Source organism: Panthera onca, chromosome F1 (assembly GCF_046562875.1).
Source record: "Panthera onca isolate mPanOnc1 chromosome F1, mPanOnc1 haplotype 2, whole genome shotgun sequence".
Taxonomy (NCBI): Eukaryota; Metazoa; Chordata; class Mammalia; order Carnivora; family Felidae; genus Panthera; species Panthera onca.
In genome coordinates, this window is record NC_138355.1 from 65,807,174 (window position 1) to 65,834,423 (window position 27,250).

Below are 27,250 nucleotides of genomic sequence, written 5' to 3' on the forward strand. Positions count from 1 at the left end.
GTTAAGGTTTTCTGTTACTTACAGCTAAATGCAGTCCTTATATAAATACATATTCCTCTCCTTATCCTACTCTAAGTTTCCTTTCCAGTCCAGTTCAAGTTTTGCTTTCCAAGGTACCAAGCGAGGTTAGTCACCAAGATTCTATCACCTCTCATATATTCAAATTTTTTATCCTATGCCAGAAGCGTTACGATTTATAACTAGCCGGTACTTAACTGATTTCTCTTAAAATATTAATCAGCATGTTGTTTCTGGTTTAGAACTGATCTAAATCACCACTGTTGGTCTAGGCCTAGCTGGTGATTTAGCATGGCTAAAAAGGGACCTAAGGAAATGAGCCAAATTTTACCTACATTCTAAAGACAATTTGAGTCATATTCTGCTTCGCATACGTGATTATCTTCCACTAGGAAACTGCCAATTGAATCTGAGGAATTAAAGTGAAAACTTAGGTCTTTATGAAGGTATTGTTTATCATAGCCAGTATAGTGAATATTAACACTCATCATTTTACTGCCAGTTACACATAATTAATAGATCTACAGATATACCCTGAAAGAAAACAATCTTTTTTCCGGGTGAGTAGTGTCATTTTTCTCCCTTTCTCAGTAGAAATTCTCAGTGTGGGAATTTTTGCTACTGGTCTCAGTAGTGAATCAAAAGTCAAATATTTGTGCATCTTTAAAAAATTTAAAACGTGGTATGAAGAGAAGACTCCACTCAACTGTCTGGACACAATTATAGAACACTGACATGGAATAAATTGCAAAGAAAATGCAAGCTTGCAAATGTATTTTAGGAAAGTAGGTAATTTGCAGACCTTTAAGAAAAAAAAATGGACTTATAAGAGTAAAAGGCACAACTTTTAGGCACAGTTCTCTTGGACAACCAGCCTGCTTGTGTAGAACATGTCTAAATAGGCCAGTTTCCAAATACATTTTCTTTGGGATCACAGTTTTATGAAACCGGTGATCATCAAAAGCAGTTGTATCAACATTCTCTTATTATTAGAACCAACACATTTATTTAGTTGGTTTTCTTCCTGCCCTTCTATTACGTCCTCTTCAACTAAAAAGGTGTTTCATTGCTAGTAAGTTCTTCTCAATTTTCTTCACGTGGAAATTACTTCGAGATTAAATATAAATACAGCTTAGCCTTATAGTCATTTGTTCATCTACGTGAACCCTTACTAAGGACAGGGTAGGATCTGAGTTAGAGTTTTCTCTTTATTACTCAGGTATGACACTAACTTAGGTATATGACACACAGAGGGCAGGAGAACAGTAAAACCCAATCAGTGAAAATGGTGGTCACATTATGGAACCTGTTTGCTAATGGCAGTGTTCATTCTCTGTGAAAGATACTTACAAAGCAGCTACCATTAAAAACAAGATCTCTACTATGGTCTATTTTGTTGAGTTACTTATGAAGAAAGAAAGAAAGAAAGGAAATGAACAGTTTTACCACAACATAAGTGGAAATCATTTAAAAGCAGGAAATGTTGACTTATAGTATAAGGAAAACTTCCAGAATCCTTTCTTTAAAAATAGCAATAGCCTTTAATTTATCATCCACTGCCCTGCCAACCATCTGCAATCATTTTTTAAAAGCGTTTTTAAAGCATACCTAGCATTTTATTTTACTTTAATAATTTTCAGGGTGAAGAATTCCCTCAAAGACAGCCTTTCTTACAGCTTTACTAACCTGTTTTCAAAGGTCATACGAGACAAAGGAAATTCAGTAACGAAAGGGACTGCAAAATGAAGTAAATTACAAAAATTAAACTGGCATAGAAAACAGAATGATGTAACTGCTATTTTCTAAACGGCATTAGTTTCACACCCATATCCCAGTCTGTTTAGCTATTTCTTGTATAGACTTTTTTCCACAGCTCAAAACCACAAAGTAGAATCATTATACGTTATGGTTTAAGACCCGATATTGACTTCGGAATCTAATTTACTTTGCCAAAATTGGAAAAGCAAATTCCTCTTCCCAAATATCCCTGTCCAGGATACGACATAAACCAACGGCTCAACAAAATTTGATTTTATGCCTTCTATCACCCTCTCCAAAGCCTCAGGCACCACTTGAGTCAGCGAGAGGGATCAAGCCCACAACTCATGTTCCTTCACAAGTTACATGTAACTTCTGAACTCAGAAATGGTGGAAAATATCTTTCATTCAAATTTCTCAAGCCCTTACACTGCTCAGGATGAAAAACTTTAATGTTAGAGATGTCCTCACTACGCCTCTGCTCTTCCAAATGGTGCCCGAACGTTTCTGTGTGCACATAACTTACACTCTTCAGATTGTAAGTGATACAAATTCATACCCGCAATAAGGCCAAAGAAATCCAATTTACGGATCTTGGAGAGTTCTGTACTTCAATTTTTTTTTTTTGAGACAGAGAGAGGCACAGCATGAACGGGGGAGGGTCAGAGAGAGGGAGACACAGAATTTGAAACAGGCTCCAGGCTCTGAGCTGTCAGCACAGAGACCAACGCGGGGCTCGAACTCATAGACCGCGAGATCACGACCTCAGCCGAAGTCGGACGGTCAACCGACTGAGCCACCCAGGCGCCCCCTTCCATTTTTTGCATGCATTTTCCTTTGTACAACAAGCATTGAAAAGGAGGTTAATAATTTCAATTCACTCTTTACCGTGAATTCCAAATCTCGACCAGTGGTAGAAAGGTTAACTAAGTACACATTTAAATTAATTTGCATTTGAAAAGATTGGAAAAACCGTGCTTGCCAACTGTTTTTAATCATGTGAAGAATTAGAATAGTAAAATCTTTCAAGTGACCACAAAGTAATGACCAAATAGCATTTACCTTACTTAATTAATCTGTCATTCAACAAGCGTGAGCCTATCAAATTCAAAACACACGAATCACACTGCATTACATTGCGCTCACCGAATGTGCACAGCCTTACCCCCTAAGGGATAAAGTGGTATAAAAATCTACCTTAAATTCTGGAATCCTAAACATTTGTGATATTCACATATCTGTCTTTAACACTGAAATAACAACATTCTCATTAATCAGGTTGTATTCTATACGCTATTTAAATCCTGGCTCTTGGCTCTTGGCTCTCGGGGATGCAGTGGCTGTACAAGCAGTACAAATTACTTGGTTGAGCTTTACCGTCTTCAGCGATGAAAGGAGGATAATACTTAGCTGGCAGGTGAGCATTACCTGAATTAGCACAGATCAAAGTGCCTCGTCTTGCAATTTTCTTACGCACCAGACGTTGTGGTAGGTGCCGGGTTGTAACTGGCAAACATAACATGACAGACAAACGTGCTGTCCTCACAGAGAGGCTGGCTAAGCTGACTGAGAAGGAGACACAGAAGGAAAACTAGACGAGCCAGGGTTTCATGAGAGCACGTAAAATGAAGCGTTTCAAGAGGAAGGAATGTCAAAAAACGGACTTCAGGGGAATGACTGCGAAGGGGGTACAAGGAGACATTCTGAAGTAAGGAAAACGTTTGTATCATGATTGAGTGGTGGTTTCACGACCGTTTACATTTGTCAAAACTCGTTAACCCGTACACATAAAATTGTTAGTTTTTATTGTATGGACGTTATACTTTAATAACTCTGGTTTCTAAAAGGTGTATACGTCACGAAAGACCAATTCTGTTTTTAAAGGCAAGGGTTCTAGAGGAAAAGGTGCTAAAGAGGGGTGACAGGTGGGGGTAATATATGGTGTCTGGATTCTGAATCCCTCCCCACGAAAAGCTGTGAGGAGTATTTTGGGAGCAAACTGGAAATGTGAGTGGACTATATGTTACACTGCATAGTATCAACACTAAACTTATTTTTTTCATGTTTATTTATTTTTGAGAGAGAGAGAGAGAGAGAGAGAGAGAAAGAGAGTATGAATCGGGAAGGGGCAGAGAGCGAGGGAGACACAGAATCTGAAGCAGGCTCCAGGCTCCGGGCCGTCAGCCCAGAGTCTGACACCAGGCTCGAACTCATGAACCGTGAGATCACGACTGGAGCCCAAGTGGGATGCTCCACCGACTGAGCCACCCAAGCACCCCTAAACTTATTTTTTTAATGCTTACTTATATTTGAGACAGAAAGAGCGTGAGCAGGGAAGGGGCGGGGTCTGGGCTGACAGCAGCGAGCCAGACGTGGGGCCCAAACTCACGAACCGCAAGACCATAACCTGAGCCGAAGTCGGATGCTCCACCGACTGAGCCACCCAGGTGCCCCAAACTTTTTTTTTTTTTTTTTTTAAGTGTAGTCACTTTCCTGTGTTTATGTCGAATACCCCCTGCTTAGCAGATGCATATTCAAGCATTCGGGGGTAAAACGTAAGAGTGTCTGCAACGCGGTCTCAAAACGGTTCAGAAAAAAACCCCACAACGTGAGTGTGGAGGACAGAGCCAGAGACGAGCAAATGGAGGCAGTGAGCGCAGGTAACCCTTCCAAGAGTGTTTCTCTGAAGGGCCACAGGGAAGCTGGGCGCTGGGAGGGCCGCCCCACACCCGGGCGGTATTAACACGCCGTGCGTAGCGATGGGGCGGAGAAGACGCTGACGGCGCAGGACGGGAAGTGTCGGTGCAGAGGCCAAGGGTCTGAAATCGCGAGAGGGGCCGCGACGCGGGATCCAAAAGGAGGGAAGCCCCTCCCGTGACGGTGAGCGTGACAACGACGACCGTGACCCAGGGGCACGCGCGGCCAGGCGGAGAAGAGCCGGACAAGAGCCCAGGAGCTATTTACAGCGCCTTCGCTCATTTCGTTCTCTCGCCAACTCAAGATAAAGGCACAAGGCATCTCTCCTTTCGCCGATGAGGCGGCCGAGCTACGGAAGAACGAACTGCCCTGCCCAGCCACGCAGGGCAGTGGGAGGAGTGGGATGCTTGGAGATGGGTTTTCAAGGGCGGTCAGTGCATCAGTGACGGTGATGAGGTCTAGAGTATGACCATATGGCTGGGAACTGGGTCCAAAGAGGCGGGGGTGCTGGATGAATCCTCTGTGCGGATGCTGAAGCTGTACAGAGAGCTAGCAGAAGCAGTGACGGTGAGTCATCAGCGATGGTGGGGGAGGACGGCAACAAACAGGGGTCAGAGGCGCAAAGCCTGATTTTATGCAGTTTAAGATGTCAGGGGGACCGAGGGGGAAAGGAGGAGAGATGATGTGGAAGTTGCCGCGGGGAGCAAGGATACACCCACCCCACCTGCAGGCTCACAGGCACCTGGGGGGAAGAGGCAAAATCAGATTCTAACGTGAGACGGATCCCCAGAGCAAACAGTGAAGGGACCGTTCAGAACAGAGCCCGGGGACGCCACACGGTGCTTAGCACATGCTATCCATTCAACCAGTATCTCTTGAATTTGAATCTTAACTTTTCAAATGGTTTACTGTACTCTAAAAAGGAAAAAAGTGAATTTATTTACCAAGAAATCCAAGCCAGATTAAAAAGGAAATGATCCTCTAAGTGATTGTATTCTTTAAACCCATGAAAGGCTCATTTGCAAAAACTGGTCCCCGGGCCAAGATAAACAGAGTGGAACAGCATCTTATTGTTTTTGGCTTAATAACTATGGATAGCTCACTGTTATAAAAATGACACCGGGCATTCTCTTGCATAAGAACATAATATCAGAACAAGATTTCGTGAATTCTGTCTTTTGAAGCTTAGATAACAGCCTTTCTGAGCATGAGCTGACCAGAACTTAAATCTATTATGGTTCAAAGCACAGAAACCTAGGTACCCATGAAATAAGAATAGACGATTACTTCCTAAACATCTTCTTCGAGTGTAAACATATTCTTTGGAATGTACTGTTCTTCTTGAAGTAGTTGTAGGACTGCTCCATGAAAGCTTTGGAGGTGTGTCTTTACTGAAGGAAGAGAGGTTCTCGGTGTTACGGTTTGTTTGTTTTTTAAAAATTTGTTCTAATGTCTTTGTAAGACTAAGAAAATGTCATAATGCTTTTAGACATTAGCAAAGCAAAGTTTTTCTTTTATATCTACAAAGCTGCCTCCTGAGCATTTCTAATAAGCGGTCAGGAATCGGCTCATTGAAATTCTATAGTCCTCTACGGTCTTAAAATGTACAATGAATATCTAATACTTTTTCTCCAAGACTAAATCTTACTGGAATTTATCTAGAATCCCAGTGATTTTTGTTTTGTTTCGTTTTGTTTTTTAATAATTGTATGTGGTCGTTTAACTATGACCATCACTCAGAATGCGAACTAGCTCAACTACAGGTTAGTTCCAGGAGCTTTTCATTTTTGGCTTATGCATAAACCGTGAGGTTCCTACTCCTAGACAGAAAAAGTACGGGTAGTTCCATTACATCGGAGAAATGGACTTGAGAAGGATGGCCAGTCCCCCCGGTTTCATTAGAGCCCTAATATGATGTGTCAGAGAAAGCAATTAGTCAACGATATACACTGTGCTCATTTACAACACACAGCTGGCATTGGGAGTAAGCTCTTTCTCTTTTCCATGAAGAGCCCAGCTGGAAATAATCTCTCCTTTACTAAATTTCTTTAGTACTTCGTATATTCCTTATGGGACTTTCTCTTTGGACCACAGTGATTTCTGGGCTTTTTTCTTTTCTTTTTTCTTTTTTCTAGATTATGAGCAAGATGCCTTAACATCTTTAGATGATACCAAGGTGTCACAACATTATTTGTGTTTTCGGTAATACCCAGCACTGGTAGGAAAACAAAATGCAATCGTGACACTATTGAAATCAAATTCATCAGTATTATGGACTAAACATAAATAGGCTTCTGATGTTTGGTCTGGGAATCATGTCACCATTTATATAATACAAGAAACTGCTCGGAGTTCCTAAAACCCAACTTACAAGTTCACTCTCAGAAGCCAGCAGAGGCCTCTTATACTATGTGTATAACTAGAAAGGTCACAGAAAATAAGTCTGTAGAGCAGTCAAGATGCTAACTTTTCCAATTTTGTAAGTAAGAGAATGAATTTTTTTCTCTTAAAACTACAGTAATTTTAAAAGTAACTCTAAATGAAACCTTTTACTTTTTAAAAGAGTTATTTTTAGAAAGAGTATAGGAATTTAAAACTAGTATTTTGTAAAAACAGTGGAAAATGTTTCAAAATTAATGCAGGGATATATATCTGACCAACCAAACATTTTAAATGTCTTTTAGTTAATCCAGAGAATATTGGTTAAGTAAAGCAATCTCATGTTGTTATTAAACCAAAACTTCAACTTACCATTTATGTTTATTGCTGGTAATACAATTGACATCTTTGGTCTTGTGGTCTTGTTATGGGTGGTAGCTGGTAACAGCAGGTGATCCTAAGAATAACAAAAAACAATCTGTTGTAACAACTGGCTTAGTCCTATAAGAGGCCAAAATCAGAGTTTCTAACATGCCAACGTTTCATTGGGATCATAAAAAATGACCTTTTTTAACTTGGCAGAGAGGTAATTAACTACAAATCATCTTATGATTCATTTACTCACAATGCAACAAACATTTACGGAGTGTCTATCATTACCAGGTGCTATGTAGTAGTCTTGGAATACTCACACATTCTAATAACATACATGCTGTGCTGTACCACACAGAGGATTGGTCAAGGAGTCAGAATGGAGGGATTTTTTTAATTTTTCATTTTATTTCAGAGAGAAAGAGAGACAGCTTGAGCAGGGGAGATGGGGAGAGGGAGAGGGAAGAGGGAAGAGGGAAAGAGGGAAGACGGAGAGGGAGAGGCAGAGAGGGAGAGGCACAGAGGGAGAGGCAGAGAGGGAGAGGGAGAGGGAGAGGGAGAGGGAGAGAGAGAGAGAGAGAGAGAGAGAGAGAGAGAGAATCCTCGCTAAGTGTGGAGCCTGAGGCAGGGCTCAATCCCATGGCCCTGGGATCATAACATGAGCCGAAATCAAGAGTCGGACACTCAACCAACTGAGCCACCCAGGCGCCCAGAACAGAAGGATTTTAATTCTAGTAAAATGAGGGAGCTAGACGAGGTAGAATCACAAGATCCTGAAATTAATCTACTCAATAGAATCATCTTCCCTTTTTTTTTTTTTTTAAAGAAGAGGGACATTTCCACCACCCCCCCACCCCCCCGCCCCACAAGTCCCAATCCAAAACTACCAACACATAAGATAGAGATTCTGATTGGTGTTAAGGCTAGAGCCTGGAGCCTTGCCTGCTTAGCCTCCCCTTTTCCCTTTGAAACAACCAAGTATTAGACTTCTTCGGGTAAGCAACAGGTACGTACCAAAGAAGATGTATAGTTCTTGCCCTTAAAAAGTATTCAGTCCAGTGGAAGAGTAAAAGAAAATTATAGATGCACGTGTAGCACAATTTTAAAGTTCCAAATATTATACTGCCAACTTCTGATCATCTATAAGTGACCCGTGGCATCTGAAGTTTCTGGTTTCCAACCACACAAATACTCAAAGTACGAATACGCCAAGAGGAGTCTGGCTTCAAACAAGAGGGGGTGTGTGTGTTTTGAAAGAGGGATGCACCTCCGCAGGTATCCTGAAGTAGACTATAAAAGACGGAGGACTCTAATATTAACTATTGTTTGAACATCGATAACTCCTTTTTCCTAGCAAAAACAGGAATTGTCACAGCAAAAGGAAAAAAGAGAAAAGACAACAACGTACATTAATGTTTCCACTTCAGGGAGCACAGAGCCGACCCTGCTACTCAACCCTCATTTCCTTCTCCTGCTCCTCTGCCCCCTTGCTTCATCACTCGTTCGGGTGACGTAAGACTACAAGCAGGACTGAACAGAGCGGAGGGTGACAAAAATTCGGTGCAACTTGGTTCAAGGGTCAGTGTGATTATGAAATGAAATGATCAGCAAAGCTAAGGGGGAAAAAAAAATCTAGAATGCAAAAATCAAATTGAAATGAACACACATGAACAGAGCTGTCCAGAACACGTTTCCAGTAACTGCTTGTACTTTGTTGAACTCAAGGCAACATTTCTGTGAGAACAGTTATTTGGTTTTTTTTTTTAAAGCAGGGTAAAGATGAGTGAAGCTGTTCTGCTGGATTCCAACACGGCAGCGGCAGCATGGGGGATTTTTTTCTTTTTTTTTTTTTTTTAAGTGCATTGTTAGACACAAAGATCACACATTTCTGGGTAAGATAACATAATATAGCCAAGAAAAAAAAACTTTGCGGATCTTCATGCCATGGAAATTATAAATACGATAATTCCTATAATTAAAACACTGCTTCAGGGCCCCCAAAATCGAATGAGAAAACAAACCAACAAACTCGCAAGCCCCAAATTAAAGCGACTATAAAAATAAACACGCTCAGATTCCACTGGCCATGGGTTAAGGTCAGGCTCAGACTTAAATCTGAGTTTCCGGCTCAAATCTAGATGCCATACTAAACATTGTTTTTAAACGTGATCTTCTGAACATAATGTCTCCCGCTTTCTTTCTTCATTAAATTTCAAAGTAGTTACTTTTGCAGGAGGAGGCCAAAAAACACATTATTATTTATGAAAAAGAAGAATCACATCTTGAATGCGTAACAGTTATTACAGTTCACCAGCCTTACCTCTAATTATTAAAGTTTGCAAATGGGGGAGGGCATCTATCAAGTTCAAGTTTTTGTGTCCCACAGGGAATCAAAGCTGGTATAGTACAAATCCCAACGGTGCTTATATTAAAAAATAATGTAGACACACACACGTCTGGGAGAGTGTTGTTATTTCATTTCACATTTACTTTCTCTTCCTCAAATTAAATGCCCTTGACACAACAGTGATTCTCAATCACTTTTTTCTCCCCAGCTGTGTTCATCCCACTCTTTTTTAATTAGCATATCATTGATTTTATCAATGACATTTTCAGGAACAAAAGAGCTTTATTTTGGCACTGTTACTAATTTTAGGATATCTTCAACCACACTCCTGAAAAGCTTCTACAAGGACTGAGCTACCACGGGGCATCTTTGGGGAGGAAACTTTGTGGACAGATATTATCATCAACACATTGTTATTTTTATTCCCAGAAGAAGTCAGAGAAACGCTGGTGGGAAAACACCAAAACATTTGACTGTGAGAATAAAGCATCAGTTTTCCGATGTTACGCAATATCGTGCATGAGAAAATATGCTATTTTCATGACAATTCTCCCGGTTCCCTTTTCCAAGCACTTTGTTAGAAGAAAACCAAAATATTAGTGCATAACGCAGCATGCAAAGTTATGTTTCTTCTCTTTTTAAGAGGGCTAAAGCATTGGAGACTAACTTACCAAAAGAACTGAACCACATTTGCTCTGCTGAAGGTTACAATGGTAATTCACAATAAAATTAAGGTCGTAGTACTAAGTGTTCTCAAACGTTGATTCTACATGTCTGTGAAGAGTCAAAATTGACCTCAATTTAAACTGACAGCCGAGATTAAATGACCTTACTCCTTTCTAAAACATACTGGCTGATGCCCATGGTACAACTGAACATTCATAACTAGCTGTGTTTTTTTTTTTTCCACAACTACTTTTGCTAATTGTATTTGTTAGTGTAGGGGCGCCTGGGTGGCTCAGTCGGTAAGCGTCCGACTTCGGCTCGAGTTGTGATCGCGCGGTTCATGAGTTCAAGCCCCGCATCGGGCTCTGTGCTGACAGCTCAGAGCCTGGTGCCTGCTTTGAGTTCTGTGTCTCCCTCTCTCTCTGCTCCTCCCCCACTCACACTCTGTCTCTCTCTCAAAAATAAATGAACATTACAATTTTTTTTAAATTGTGTTTGTTAGTGTAATTGTGTAATTTAAAAAAATACAGAAATTGATTTTTAAAAATGTGTGAAAAGGAGAACAAGATTTAATAAAAGTAAACAGCTTAAAAAATCCACTCACTGTAAGACAACCATAAAAGACTGGGAAAAAAAAACCATACCAGTCTGCATTCAGATTGCTTCAAAAGTACCTTTAAGTTCTTATTCTAACTTAAAGGAATTGTAACTGACCCTGGAAATTATGGTTGATGCACTGAGTGCAGTTTATACAAGAAAGGTGATATGGGGCTCTCGTGGATCAGAAAAGAAAAGGTGTTGGCCCTACATCAGAACTTGGCAAACAAGTCCACATTTATATAATTCAATGAAACCAACGTAAAATATACATTTGAACAATCTCCTGCTTTAACCAATTTTGTTAGCTCACAGATCATCCACTAGTCTCTGTTGTATGAGGTAAGACAGCTTCTCTTGTATTAGGAAACTCTGACCTAAGGTTGGAGCCCCTTCTCCTTGATAGAAAGGAAATGTATTTGATATCCAACGATGTTTCCTGGGGATGAGAGAAACCATCAGCAAGGGGCTGCACCATGACACCGACCATCTTTTCCTTGGATCAACATGGGCCTCAATTAGTCAAATTTTGCATGTCAGGCTCATGCTGACAACAACGGCCCCTTAACATTTTATGTTTGGTCTGTGTCCACTGGATTCCAGAGATGGGCTTGGTTTTCCAATATAAACAGTTAAAACCAGATCAAAACTAACAACAGCATCCATCCTCATTTCAAAAATAGCTTCGTATTAAATTTTTTCTAATCTATGTTCCTCCCCTGGGGAGCTTTTGTTTTCCACTATCACTCTCCCTGGCTCACCTCACCAAGTCTCCTTCAAGTTACCACAGAGACAAGCATATCAAAGCTTGGAAACAGGAGGGCCGAAGCAGGCCTTTCAAAGCAATTTACCCAAGTCAAACATTCTAAATGTGTGTTGTTTTCTAAGAGCTGTATTGACTGTTGACTGGAAATCAGATGTGTCCATATATTAAAACAATTAAAAAGCAAAGGTAAGAAATTTGAAATCATTAAAATATACAGACACATGGGGCACCTGGGTGGCTCAGTCGGTTAAGCGTCCGACTTCGGCTCAGGTCACGATCTCGCGGTTCGTGGATTCGAGCCCCATGTCAGGCTCTGTGCTGACAGCTCGGAGCCTGGAGCCTGCTTCGGATTCTGTGTCTCCCTCTCTCTCTGACCCTCCCCCGTTCATGCTCTATCTCTCTCTGTCTCAAAAATAAATAAACATTTAAAAAAATATATGCAGACACATACAGTGACATGTCCTGGGGGGAAAAAAAAAAGTAACAACAACAGCAACAACCAAAAAAAATAGAGGTAGTAAAACTAAGTAGAATGTAATCATTTTAAAAGTCTATTAAAATGTCTAGGATGTAGGGCTTCCCGTTATCGTAAAAACAAGCAAAGTACATTACTCACCCCCAAACTAGAAATGGTTAATATAAATAGCTAATATGAAGGCAATATTTGTGCCACTAATGTATGCAATATAATTACAGACCAATAAAAGGAAATGTTAAGCTTGTATCAGCACCATTCGTATGCATGTCGGCCAGAGGAAAGATAAATCAAAACTATGAGTGCACAACAGATGGCTCAAGAGTGAGCCAAGGTTTACACTTGACAAGAGGAAAACTTTGACACTACATTCAAATCCGATAAATGCTGCCAAGGTCACCAAAGGAAAAATCAGCTTGACATCCTAATAGATACAAACTCATTTTAAGATGTGGTTCTCATATCAAACTCTGCAGGAGCCCCCGAACCTGCTGAACGCACTGAGACCTCCCCTTTTACTCACACAAAAAAGTGTAAGGTTGTACCATACAACAAAACCGTCTTTTTTGTGGGTGGGCCGAGCATCAGTAATTTCATAAAGTCAACCTAATAGTTGCTGTATATGCCTCTTTAAAAAAAAAAATAATTTTTTAATTAAACTTTAGACCTAACGTGGGGCTTGAACTCATGACCCCAGGATCAAGAGTTGCATGCTCTACTGACTGAACCAGTCACGTGCCCCGATATGCCTCTTTTTTAAAAGTAGAGTTAATTTGGGGGAACCTGGATGGCTCAGTCGGTTGAATGTCCAACTCTTGGCTCCTGATTTTGGCTCAAGTCATGATCTCAAAATTCTTGAGTTCTGAGCCCCGAGTCAGGCACCGCCCAAGCTCTGCTTGGGATTCTCTCTCTCTTCCTCTCTCTCTGCCCTTCCCTGGCTCAAGTGCTCTCTCAATGTCTCTCAAAATATACAAACACTTAAAAAAATAAAAGTAGAGTTAATTTAGTTTCTTGGTCAAAATGCTTTCTTGTAAATACTTACCCAAGGATAAAAGAATGTTTCCAAATCATTCTTCTGTTAATAAGAGTTTGCAGGGAAAGTGTTTCTAAATCAGGTCAGGGTTGTTTTCCCTAGAGAAAGCTCTTAGACAAAATGCTGGTTATATGCTCTGAACAGGAATCAGGCCAGCAAGTCTTTGACCCTGTATTTCATATTACTCCATTTCATAACTCAAGCTAATCAAGTTCAAAACTTTGTCAGCCTTAATACAGAGCTTTTTCAAAAGCTGGACAGTGTGTGATTTAGGGAAATGAATTAGGACCCCTCAAACTTGTCATTAATCATCATTTGTTGAGTGCCAACAGTGTGGCCATCCAAAAAATTGTCTTAAGGAGAAAGGTCAAACACTAAATGCATGGAGAGTTTAACCATTAGGAGTTTGTCGGACGTAATGTTTACAAGATGTTTCATTTCAGAAAATCCACTTTACTCAGGACTGCTGGTAGGAAGTGAACTTGTAAAAGATTAAATCGCCTCCTACAGATACGCTACCAAAGCGGCCAGACTGGGGGGGGGGGTGGGGGGGGAGGCTACAGTGAACTGAGCCAATGAGTTCTCTGAGAAGAGACATTACAAGGAAACACCTCAAAGGAAAAGTTCGACTCCAATATCTAAGAAAATTATTTTACTTTGCATTGTACAAAATGGGGGGAATGTCGGGTTGAGACAAAAATATTTTTTTACTTTTCCCTCCTCCCCCCAAAAATAATGTTTTAAAGTTCTAGGCAGGAACTACAAGAATGGTGTAAACTTGTGTAACAGTGGTCTCAAATGGTGTGTGTGTGTGTGTGTGGGTGTGTGTGTGTGTGTGTGTGTGTGTGGGTGTGGACTATCCCAGCAGCAAGGGAAGGGAGACACCATTCTAGCTGAATAGGATCTTCCTATCAATGATGCCACAACTTTCTAGAGGGAAGGAGGAGAGGGGCATCCTGCTTTACTTTATGTTCCTAAAGTTCTCTCTCCCACATGATTCTGTGTCTGGATAGTCCTCCAGTCTCCACTAAAGACCTTGCTCTTCCTTCCAAAGGAACTTTGATCTGGGTTTCACACAAAGAAATAGGAAGGACTATGAAATCTTCCTAAAGTACCTTTTAGGAAAACATTGGTCTGGACAAGGCAAACCACCAAGTTGGGGGGAAAAAAAAGCCCTGTAAAGTTTCTTTTAAAGCTCTTAAAGATTTAACTACAATCTGCAATCATCTGATTTTTCTACTTCCGTGGACAAATTTTCTCTTGAGATCCTGGGTTATTAACTGAACGACTGGCCCACAGGGGAAGCTGAGTTTCCAGCTGCAGCCTTGCTAAGGAAGGTGGGGGTGCTATTTCACACACTTGTTCCACAGGAGTTCAGATGAGTTCTCCCTTCGTCTCACCAAGGGTGTACTTTCCAGAACCTAGCACATTTCTCTGCATTCTCATCACAAACAGAGCATCAAGTTCTCAGTTTCCATTCCGTTCTTAATATTTATTTTTGAGAGAAAGAGAGACAGAGAGTGAGTGGGGGAGGGGCAGAGACAAAAGGAGACCCAGGACAAAGCAGGTTCCAGGCTCCGAGCTGTCAGCACAGAGCCCGACGTGGGGCTCAAACCCATGGACACCGAGATCATGACCTGAGCCGAAGTCAGACGCTTAACCGACTGAGCGACCCAGGCACGCCCCCCACCCCCATTCAGTTTTTAAAGTGAATTTCTGACATATAATGCATTTGTGGAAAAGGAATGAAAACTGTTTTCAGTGTCTGGTCCAGTGTTGTTTAAGAAAGGATTTCAACTACATTTCAGGTAGGGATGGCTCCAAAGGCAAACTAAGGTCTTACAGTATTAATGTTAAGTTCTGTAATGATTAGGTACCCTTCAGAAAGCATTTAATCTTCTGGCCACAGGAAGCCAAGATCAGAAGTGAACATACTGACAGTAGTGGGTCCTTCTGAAGCAGAAGTTCTTAACAAAGGATACGTATCGGAATCACACAGGACTTCATCATGTAGGCACCAGGGTCCCCACCCCCTAAAGGAAGTCTGAGGTGGGCCGAAATGGTGCAGGTATCCCTGGCGATTCTGATGCAGACAGCTGGATGACACTGCTTTCACAAGCACTGGCCAGCATGGTGTCGACAGAGGTTAGGAGCACGGACTCTGGGGCAAGACTGCCTGGGTCTGAATTCTGCCTCTACCACTCCCATCTCTAGCTGGGGGACCTACAGCAAATTCCTTGATCTCTCCGTGCCACAGTTTTCTCATCAGTAAAACAAGGACAACAGCAAGACATACTGCACAGGTTGTTTATAAAGGTTAAACAAGATAATACTTTAGAGCACTTGGGAGGGGTGCTTGGGTGGCTCAGTCGGTTAAGTGTCCGACTTCGGCTCAGGGCATGATCTCACTGCTCCTGAGTTCGAGCCCCCGCATCAGGCTCTGTGCTGACAGAGCTTCAGCTCCATCTCTCTCTGCCACTCCCCTGCTCCTAGTCACTCTCTCAAATATAAAATAAAATAACAAAAAAAGTGAAAGCACTTGGAATAGTAACTGGTAAGTGAAAAGCACTATTGTTAAGTATTCAGTAATTTTTTAAATGTTTATTTATCTTGAGAGAGAGAGAGAGAGAGAGAGAACAGGGGAGGGGCAGAGAGAGAGAAGGAGAGAGAGAGAATCCCAAGCAGGCTCCACGCTGCCAGCACAGAGCCCAATGCAGGGCTCGAACTCACAAACCGTGAGATCCTGACCTGAGCCGAAATCAAGAGTTGGACACTTAACTGACTGAGCCACCCAGGCAACGTATAAGTATCTGATAATTTTTTTAAAACGGACCAAAAAATTTGAGGTCAGGGCAGTCCTTGATGACATGTACTGGGTAGGATGACCACGGACATGGATGTAGACACTGTTGTCCGCATTTCTTCCATCCGACCTCATGGCTGAGAGCCACTGTCCCACCGCTCAATAAAAGAAACTGACAGTGACAGGCACTCACTACTGATCCAAACTCTGAGCCTAGAAATGGAAGCTCTTTATACTTCAGTCCCTCCGATCTGGCCTCTTTTCCACCATGATCTCCACTATTCCTTTTCACAAATGTTACCGCCAACTGTCAGAGATATTCTCTATAAATTCGACCAAGAAAAGAAGATTCCCTCACATTTAAGTTTCTTTAATTTAAAAGGTAACGGAGGAGGGGGGGGGGCACCTGGGTGGTTCAGCCATTTGAGTGTCTGACTCTTGATTCCAGCTTAGCTCATGACCTCACAGTTGTGGGATCGAGCCCTGAGTCAGGCTTTGCTGAGCGTGGAGTCTGCTTGGGATTCTCTCTCTCTCCCTCTCCCCAGCTCATTTTCATTCTCTCTTTCTCTCTCTCTCTCTCTCTCTCTCTCTCTCTGTAAATAAATACACCTTAAAAAAAAAAAAAAAGATGACAGGGGAAAAATAACTGAAGCCCAGATATTCAAAGCTTCTACTCGATTTTTTTTTTAAGTACTGCTGGACTGCATGTGTGGTAGGGGCGAGGTTACAGATGGAGAGGAGAGCTGAAAAAAATTAAGTTGGTTTTAAAAAGGTATGAGTTATTAGCAGGGAAGAAGTGCCTGGAAGTTGGAAGAGTGGAAAAGAGATGGAAAGAGAGGGCTAGCCTGGGTTGCTGCCTTTGGGTGACAGGGGAGAGAAGGGGCAGTGACTCTATGGTGTGTGTTTGAGGGGTGGGGAGGGAGGGGCAAGGGGACACTGCTGCTGTTTTATTTAATAATTCTCTTTACGGTATCTTCACGAGATGTCATTAAAGGCCTTACGTTACTTATCACGTTTATGAGGTTTGGGAATTGGATTTCTTGTTGATTTGTCGCTGCGTCAAAATCAGTCTTAAAAAGGGGCAAGCAAAAAAAAAAGCCCAGCGTTATTTAAATTACACATGGTCTCTTCCTCTGTGGAGACCTCCCAGTGGACTTCTGGCAGAGAAGCACCTTGAAAAATAGAATTAAACCCTAGTCCCAAAGCCAAAACCAACCCCAGCAAAACAAAACAAAAATCCAACCAAAAAGAGCTCTCACGGGCCTAGTTTGGGAAGGATTTGGGCAGCCACCGTCTGTGCGACACATGCCTGTCTTTGCTGCTCTCCGTCACATGCCATGTCTCCGGCCCCTCCCAATCCCCGGCCTGGCCCAGCCACTCGGGCCCTTTGGGTCTGTTGTGGCCCAAAACCACTTTCTCCCGCCTCAACTCAGTTTGCTCTTCTGACTGTAATCTTCTCTTGCCCCACTTCCTCCCCCGCCCCGGGTCACGGCTCTTCCTAATACCCACCCAGGACAAGCTGAGACCCATCTCGCTCCCAGAAATGTGCTCCTACCAGGAGGTGCGGTAGTATCGCCTCCGCTTGCTTCCTTGGTTTGACCAGGCTTCCATCCTAAACCCCAACGGGGGTTAGAGGGGCCCCGAGAAGATGTGGGGAGAGAGGAGGACATTTACGGGCCTGTACGCTATAAGGCACAAGGCAGGAGAGATCAAAGCCAAGTTTCTAATTTGATACTCTTGATATTTATTAAGAGTAAAATAAGCCATGGAGTACATTCCTAAGGCTACTAAACCGCTTTCATTGTGGTTATGTGACTTTCAAATTAGTTTCCCTAAACCTTTAAGATTTTGTACTTAGTTTTTACAGTACTGGCTGTTGGTTTTGGCTACCCAGCATTTGAATATCTTGTCTGTTGGTGGGGTTTTGTGAGGGAAAAACTGCAGAAGCCTGAGGGGGAGACATAATTTCTCTCCCAGCTCTCTGGCCACTAGGACACAGACGTGGGACCTAAGCTCGGCCAATCAGATTTTGCCCTTAAAATTCAAAGTCTTGGGCATTACTAGCAAATAAGGACTGAGACTTAGAGTCCTCGCGATGGGAGCGTGCCATTGGCGGCAGTGCTGGTGGCCGTGGGGGTGGCCAGTGACGAGCTGTTCTAACCCAGCTTCTTGAGTTTGGCTGTGTCCTTAGCTGCGTTCGGTTCCCACCCCGGTGCTGGGCTGAGCTCTCCAGCATTCGCATGGCGTCTGTGAACAAACAGCCCTCCATTAAATTCCTCTTCTGTAATGTAAGCAATTTCTGCTTTCACTTAAGTTACAGTAAATTTCTGTTGTTCGCAACCAAGAACAATCACCGGCACAGGGCTGGGATTCCATTTCTGACATATTTGAGACGGCCAGTTAGTATCTGACCTAGCATTTCTCCCCAAACATTAATTTTAATTAGATTAATCATGGTATCATATTAGGTAAACAGACGGAGTCATACATCAGACTCCCATTTGATCCCTAAAGTAATGCAAAGTGGCTCTGTCACCATCATTCTCAATGAAACTGTCCTTATAAATATTACATTCTAATGGTCAAACCCTTTGCTTTTGCCAGTCCTCCCCCTACTTGCTCCCTGCAGCACCTGATGCTTTCAGCTTCTCCTCCAACTCTTAGCCTTCATTGTGCTCATTTCCCTTCGTGTCCCCACCCCCCCCCCCTTTCTGCTGCCTTCTCTTCCAGCCCCATCACACATTAAATATTGGGGTTTCTCAGAGGCAAATCTTTTTTCTTTTCTTGGCGTTTTCTTCTAGTCCCGTAACTTGAAATGTATGTTTGGCTTAAATCTCTTGAACTTAAGAAGCCCATATTTACAAATGCTTACCAAACACTTCCACTGGTATATTCTATAGGTCCTTAAACTACAATTCATCTTCCTCCTGGGTTTCCTATTTTAATTAATGTCATCAATTTCTAGTTAGTTGTCCAAATAGAAACCCAGAATGATCATGGACTCCTCCATTGTTCTTCCCGTCCACACGAAATATGCCCCTTTTCTTAGTCCCAAGAGTGAATCCCACATTTAGCTCCTCCCATCTACCTGTATTCACTCCTTGGTAATGTCATTTACTCTCAGGGACTTAAATATTATCTACATGCTGATGACTGTAGCCCATTGTAGCCCAAATTTGTATTCCTAGCCCATCTCACTCCCTTGGCTTTGACTCCTATATCCAACTGCCTACTCAAAACACTCACTTGGACCTTGGACCTTTCCAAGGTAAGATATCCAGAACTGGGCTCCCGATATGCCTCTCAAACGTGCTCTCCCACAGCATTTCCCATCTCTGTGGCAAAGCCGTTCTTCTCCAATGCTCAGGCCAAAGGTCCTGTAGATCTTCTCGTACTCCATATCCAATCTATCAGTGAAGCCTGTCGATTCTGCTTTCCAAATACATCCAGGATCGAACCGTCAGTCCAAGCCATTATTGTCTACTGTCTCTATAATTGCAAAAGCCTCCCAGATGATCTGTCTGCTTTCGCTCTTTCCTCCAAGTCTATTCTCATTACAGCGACCTCAGTGATCCTGTTGAAATGTACATCAAAATGTTCTGATGACTTCTAATCTCCAAGTGAAATTAAAATAACCTCGATGGCCTTTAAGGCTGTATATGTTTGACCCAGCTACTTAATTCTCTGGCATCATCTTCTATGGTTCTTTCCGCTGCTTACTCTGTTCCTGCTCACGTATACCAAGCATGTTGTTGCTGTGACCCCAGAACGTCCTTTCCTAAAATATGTGCATGGCATGCACCTTCCCCTCCTTCAAATCTTCACTCAAATGTCACCTTCTCAGCGAGGCCTTTCTTGGCTGCCCTAGTTAAACTGCACAGACACATGCCCACCAAACACACTCATGTCCTTTCCTTTCTTTGCTTTACTTTTCTCCCTAACACTTACTGTTTGTCTTTATCCTTTATAAGTAAGCTTTCCAATAGCTGGTATTTTCATCTGGTTTGTTCATTGCCAAATCACCAGCATCTATTACAGTCTTTCAAATAGCAGGTATCCAAAATGGTTTATAGTATAAATAAATTAGCTACAGGACTGATAATACAATAGATTTTTAACTAGTTTTTTTTTTTTTTTTTTTTTTAATGTTCATTTATTTTGAGAGGGAGAGTGCGCAAGTGAGCAGGGAAGGGGCAGAGAGAGAGGGAGAGAGAATCCCAACCAGGCTCCGCGCTGTCAGCACAGAGCCCAACTTGGGCCTCGATCTCACAGACCATGAGGACATGACCTGAGAGGAGATCAAGAGTTGGATGCTTCTGACTGAGCCCCCCAGGTGCCCCATTTTTAACTAGCTCTTTGCCTCAGGGAAGCAAGGATCCATGAGACTCTTTCAGCAAGTCTGCAAGGTAAAGCTATTGTCATAGTAATACCAAGGCATTATTCGCCTTTTATCATTCTTGAAATTTACACATAGTCAAAGAGCAAGGTAAAACTGCCGGGCCTTTGCATGAATCGAGGTCGTGGCACCAAACTATACCAACAGCACTGTACGTTTCACTGCCTCATACTCATAATAAAAATGAATCCATACAAAAATTTAAAAAGCCAATTTCAATTAACAGTATCCTTGTTGGGGAGCTTGGGTGGCTCAGTCGGTTAAGCACCCAAGTCTTGGCTTCAGCTCAGGTCGTGATCTCACAGGTTCATGAGTTTGAGCCCCACTCATGGGCTGACGGCACGGAGGCTGCTTGGGATTCTCTCTCTCCCCTTCTTGTGTTGTCTCTATCGCTCTCAAAACAAATAAACTTAAAAAAAAGTGCAATACAGATCAATGAATTTTAATGTTACAGAATATGAAGGTTCCACTGACATGGTGTCAGATTCCATATTGCAATTCATCTTTCAAGAAATGATCACCTGTTGAATTCTGATATAGTATCAAAAAATAATAATCCCCCACAATGATCTGAAAACAGTATTAAAATACTCCTCCCTTTTCTAACTATGCATCTGTACAAGAGCAGGAGTTTCTTCTTATATTTCAACCCAAACAACATCCTGCAACAGATGGAATGCAGAAATACATATGAAAATCCTGCTAGTTTCTATGAAATCAGATAGTAAAAATCTGCAAAACTATAAAAAATGCCACTCTTCTCACTAAAAATAAATTTCTTATTATTTTCGTATGAGTCACTAAATTAAATATTTTTAACATTTATTTTCAACTTCTACTAACGGCTAATGATTCTGAGCATCTTTTTATGTGCTATTGGCTTTTCACATCTCTTCTTTGGAGAAAAATCTATTCAAATCCCTTGCCTATTTAAAAATTGGGCTATTTGTCTTTTTATTGTTGAGTTGTAAGATTGCTTTAAAAAATTGTTTTAATGTTTATTCATTATTGAGAGAGAGAGAAAGAGAGAGAGAGAGAGAGAGAGAGAGAGAGAGAGAGAGAGAGAAACAGAGAGTACGAGCAGGGGAGGGGCAGAGAGAGAGGGAGACACAGAATCCAAAGCAGGTTCCAGGCTCTGAGCTGTCAGCATAGAGCTCGACGTGGGGCTCGAACCCACAAACCGCAAGATCATGACCGGAGCCGAAGTCGGATGCTTAACCGACTGAGCCATCCAGGCGCCCCAAGATTACTTTTTATATTCTGGATACAAGTCCCTTATTAGATACATGATCTGCAAATAGCTTCTCCTGTTATGGAGGGTTCTCTTTTCTCTTTCTTAATGGTGTCCTTTGAAGAACCGAAGTTTTTACTTTTGAAAAAGTTCAATTTATCTATTTTTAAAATTTTCTTACTTGTGTTTTTGGTATTATATCTAATGCACATTTAGTTTTATAAACTTTTCCAGAGTGGCTATATTATCTTATATTCCCATCATCAATGGATGAATGATCTGGTTTCTTTTTTTTTTTTTTTTTTAACGTTTTATTTATTTTTGAGACAGGGAGAGACAGAGCATGAACGGGGGAGGGTCAGAGAGAGAGGGAGACACAGAATAGGAAGCAGGCTCCAGGCTCCGAGCCATCAGCCCAGAGCCCGACGCGGGGCTCGAACTCACGGACCGCGAGATCGTGACCTGAGCCGAAGTCGGACGCTTAACTGACTGAGCCACCCAGGCGCCCCGAATGATCTGGTTTCTTTACACCCTTACCAGCATTTGGTTTTGTTACTGTTTTTTATTTTCAGTCCATTATTTTGGCACAAAATATCAACTCCATTCATAACTTGGATTCCTGCCCAACTCACTTCTCCTTCCATTTCCATTCTCTATCATGTACGCCTAGGGAAAATTAATTGCCCTAAATTATGTTCCCACAATCCCTTATACCTCTCACAGTGGAATCACCTAACATATGATAGTTTGTGCTCACATGTCTGTTTCTACTGGGTAGAAAAGGTAACATCCATAATGGTGGGATCCTCCTGAAAGTACGTAAGGCATTCTATTCAAATATGTAGATGTATTTTCCCAAAAAAGGATAAAGTATCATTGCTTTTGAGGGAGAAATGTTTCAATTTCCAGCAAATAACACCTTGTTCACAAAGACTAAAAGTACTCAATAAACATTTTAGCATGAATGGCTCTTTTAGCGAAAAGTTGTCTCACTCAAAATTGTTTCATATCTTACAGATATGACTTCCACACTATAACAACTACTTTATTTACATTAAAGCAAAACGATTAACTTATGGACAAAATGTGTTTGAATGGTTATTTACAGTGAAACAGTGAAAAATCTTCAGCCAGGCACTTATAAGGAACAGTTTATTTTCCCAATCAATGACCATTTCATTTCAGATTGTTGTCTTCTAACATCCCAGACATGAGTTAACAGAAATGACTAACGGCTCTGGTCGATTTGTGGTTACTCTATCATCATGATTATTACTCATATCCTTAGAAAATCTTTTTTTAACCTATTTTATAGCCTTGCCCACAATTAAATGCACTCTTTTCCTAATACATCTCAAATTTCACCAAAACAAGTATTATCACATACCACATGTATGTATAGATATGTATACATAACACATGTATTCCGTAGTATAATGAAATATCCTAGGAGTAAAAGGAATTTAGGGCTGACGACTACAAAGGTGACTTCTAGGCGAGAAGGAGTTGGAAATTTTTGTATCCATAGCACTAGAATACTAACAGAAGCTCATCAAGACTTTTAAAAGGTTGGGGCCGCTGGGTGGCTCAGTCGGTTAGGCGTCCGACTTCAGCTCGGGTTGTGATCTCGAGGTTTGTGGGTTCCAGCCCCGCATCGGGTGCTGTGCTGACAGCTCAGAGCCTGGAGCCTGCTTCGGATTCTGTGTTTCCCCCTCTCACTGCCCCTCCCCTGCTTGTGCGCTGTCTCTCAATAATAAATAAACATTAAAAAAAAGTTTTGTAATTAAAAACATAACTTTAAAAAGGTGAGTAAGTGAATGGGTGAATCTCTTCTTATTGTTAAAGGGAGTCAAGTCAATAGAACATGAAGGACACTCATTTCAAGAGACTTCTATGCCTAGAGATGCTATAATGTCTAGACTAATTCATTGTTTTACAAACTTCCTTAGCTATAAAGATGTAACGAAAGACACACACACACACACCAAATCACAAACAAAGCGTAACACACATGCATAAAATAGGATAAAAAAAGAAAGTTCAGAGCACCCAACTGGAAAATATGCTCATCAGAAACAGTAACATGAAAAGAAAGAAAGAAACAGTAATATGAGAAGCACAACGGGAGGAAATCGTACGAGTTGGAAATCATTTACTCTCTTCAGCAGAGTTCAGCTGTTAAACAGATGCCCCTGTGAAAGAAGAGCCATCATTTTAAGACACTGCCCACCACTTACCTGTGGAAACTCTCAGAATAATGTGACAAGAATCTAAGCTGCTCTTTCAAAAAACTGCTAGAACTGATCAAAGAATTCAGGAAAGTTGCAGAATACAAAATCAATGTGCAGAAATCTGTTGCATTTCTATACATTAATAATGAAGCGGCAGAAAGAGAAATTAAGAAAACAGTCCTATTTACAATTACACCAAAAATAATAAGATCCCTAGGAATAAACCTAACCAGAGTGCTGAAAAACCTGTACTCTGCAAACTACAAAACACTGATGAAAGAAACTGAAGAAGACACAAACAAATGGAAAGACATTCCATGCTCATGGTTCGGAAACACGAATATTGTTAAAAGGTCTATACTACCCAGAGCAATCTACATATTCAATGCAATCCCTGCCAAAATACCACCAGCATTCTTCACAGAGAACAAACAATTCTTTTTTTTTTTTTTTTACATTTATTTATTTTTGAGAGATAAAGAGAGAGCACGAGCAGGAGAGGGGCAGAAAGAAAGAGAGAGAGACAGACAGACAGAAAGACAGACAGAATCTGGAGCAGGCTCGAACTCATGAACCGTGAGATCATGACCTGAGCCAAAGTCGGATGTTCAACCGACTGAGCCACCCAGGTGCCCAGAGAACAAACAATTCTAAAGTTTGTATGGAACCACAAAAGGCCCTGAGTAGCCAAAACAACCTTGAAAAAGAAAAGCAAAGCTGGAGGCATCACAACTTCAGACTTCAAGTTATATTCCAAAGCTGTAGTTATCAGAACAGTATGGCACTGGCACAAAAATAGACACCTAGATCAATGAACAGAAAAGAAAGCCCAGAAATGAATCCACAATTATATGGCCAATTAATCTTCGACAAAGCAGGAAAGAATATCCAATGGGAAAGAGTCTTGTCAACAAACAGTGTTGGAAGAATAGGACAGCAATGTGTGAGAATGAAACTGGGCCACTGCCTTATACCGTACACAAAAACCAATTCAAAATGGATTAACGATTTAACTGTGAGAACTGAAACCATACAAATCCTAGAACAGAACACAGGCGGTAACTTCTTTAACATCAGCTGAAGCAACTTCTTTCTAGATATGTCTCCTGAGTCAAGGGAAACAAAAGCAAAAATAAACCATTGCGACTATATCAAAATAAAATGCTTCTGTCCCCAGCAGAGGGACAATCAACAAAACTAAAAGGCAACGTACAGACTGGGAGAAGAGATCTGAAAATGACACATCCTATAAAGGGTTAGTGTCCAAAATATATAAAGAACTTCTAAAACTCAACACCCCAAAAATGTTAATAATCCAATTAAAAAATAAGCAGAAGACGTGAACAGAGAGTTTTCCAGAGAAGACATCCAGATGGCCGACAGACACACGAAAAGATGTTCAACATCACTCATCGTCAGGGAAATGCAAATCAAAACTACAGTGAGGTATCACCTCACACCTGTCAGAGTGGCTAAAATCAACAACACAGGAAACAACAGGTGTCGGTGTGGATGTGGCCAACGCTGGTGCACTGTTGGTGGGAATGCAAACTGGTGCAGTCACTCTGGAAAACAGTATGGAGGTTCCTTAAAAACTTAAAAATAGAACCACCCTATTATCCAGCAATTGCATTACTGGGTATTTATTTACCCAAAGAATACAAGAACACTAATTCAAAGGGATACACACACCCTTACGTTTATAGCAGCGTTATCTACAATGGCCAAACTATGGCAGCAGCCCAAGTGTCCATCGACTAACGAATGGAAAAAGATTGGTGTGTGTGTGTGTGTGTGTGTGTGTGTGTGTGTATGAGAACATTATTCAGCCATAAAAAGGAATGAAATCTTGCAATTTGCAACAACACGGATGGGGCTAGAAAGTACAATGCGAAGCAAAATCAGTCAGAGAAAGATAAATACTGTATGATTTCACTTCATATATGGAATTTAAGCAACAAAACAAATAAACAAGGGAAACAAATCTTTAAGAGGGAGAAATCAAGAAACGAACTCTGATAGAGAACACACTGACGGTTACCAGAGGAGAGGTGGGTGGGGGGATTAAGTAGGTGATGGGGATTAAGGAGTGCACTTGAGATGAGCGCTGGGCGCTGTATAGAGGTGCTGAATTACTCTGCTGTACACCTGAAACTATTCTAACACTAGATGTTAATTAATTATTCTGTACCGGAATTAAAATAAAAACTTAAAAAAAAGAGAAAGAATCTAAGCTGGAGATTACTCTCCAGTGTGAGACCTACACAGCGCTGGCATTAGTAATTAATGGTGAAACTGGAGGGAATAAGAGGTGGTGAGCCCTGCCCTGGAATGCAGGGCACACAAAAGTGCTCCCATAAACACAGGCTCTGAAAAGACAGGCGCAAGAGTAAGGTAACACCCCTTATTCTAGAGGGGGGATTTTGGGGGAGGGGGATTTTTTTTTTTCCCCCTCAGTTTTAGATCTTCACTCTTACAAGGATTTCCTTTTATTAGGAAACGTGGCCACGGCGATCGTCTCTACACCTAGCAAAACACTGTGCACTCGGACTCCACAGAAGATCATGGAAAATCCACCTACCAACACAGAGCTCAAAAGACACGTAGGATGACAGCCTAAATAAAACGGCGGACTGGAGTATTAGGCTAATTCTTGAAGAGGAGCGATAAACTAAAAAGGGAAATAAATGCCTATTAATTAGGAAAACAAATAGGTTACTGTTAAAAACAACAACAACAACAACAACAAAAACAACCCCATCAAGGAAAGTGTCTAGGAAGTGAATGCTGGACCGGATAACGAAAGGAGGTGAGGACAGCCAACTAACTAACCTCAACCCTTTCTTTGCAAACCGCAGCTTTCTACAAGGTTAGAAAAATTTCCCTGAAGTCTTTCTATTTCCCAACTCTCGCTGTGTCTGTGATACTCAAAAAGCATACAAATACAGAATATGTATATAACTAGGAGGTGATGGCCCATGAGCTGAAAATTTGGGCCCAACTTCCTTTCTCCAACCTTATCCTGTACAATACTCCCTGAATTCTAATAAACTCCGATTACTCCCTTTCTTTCCCACCACACTCTTTCAGGGATCCTTAACTTTACAGTGAGGTTCCCTGCGTCCGGAATGCCCTGGGTCTTTATTATTCTGTGCCGAGAATACCTATTCACCTGATATAACTCAGCGTACAATTTCATCTTTGAAGGCTTTATGATCATCTCCATCCCAACCCTAAAATCTCCGGTTTGGCCAAGTCTTACATAGGGGATTTTCCCGAAGGTCTGCCGTGACCTTCAAAAAGTCAACCAAAATATGACAGATTATATTAAGCAAAAGCACAGAGTCATGGGGCAAGAACAGCCCCTACGGACTGGGGAGTCTATGCCCTCATTTGAAAAGAATTAAGGCCCAACTGGGATCTAGACCCGGCTCCGTCAACAACAATTTTATTCCAACATCCCAGCGATCACCAAATCAAA

The 27,250-nt window shown here is 41.5% G+C and overlaps 1 protein-coding gene across 3 annotated transcripts in view; it reads right to left on the reverse strand.

The window, feature by feature from the left end:
- The window catches only part of ATF6 (activating transcription factor 6), a 199,432-nt gene that overhangs the window by 42,821 nt on the left and 129,361 nt on the right, over window positions 1-27,250 (reverse strand). For all 3 annotated transcript variants that reach the window (XM_078441310.2, XM_078441309.2, XM_078441311.2), the window contains exon 16: window positions 7,225-7,309. In XM_078441310.2, the coding sequence (XP_078297436.1) occupies window positions 7,225-7,309 (85 nt within the window). The remainder of the gene's footprint in view (window positions 1-7,224; window positions 7,310-27,250) is intronic.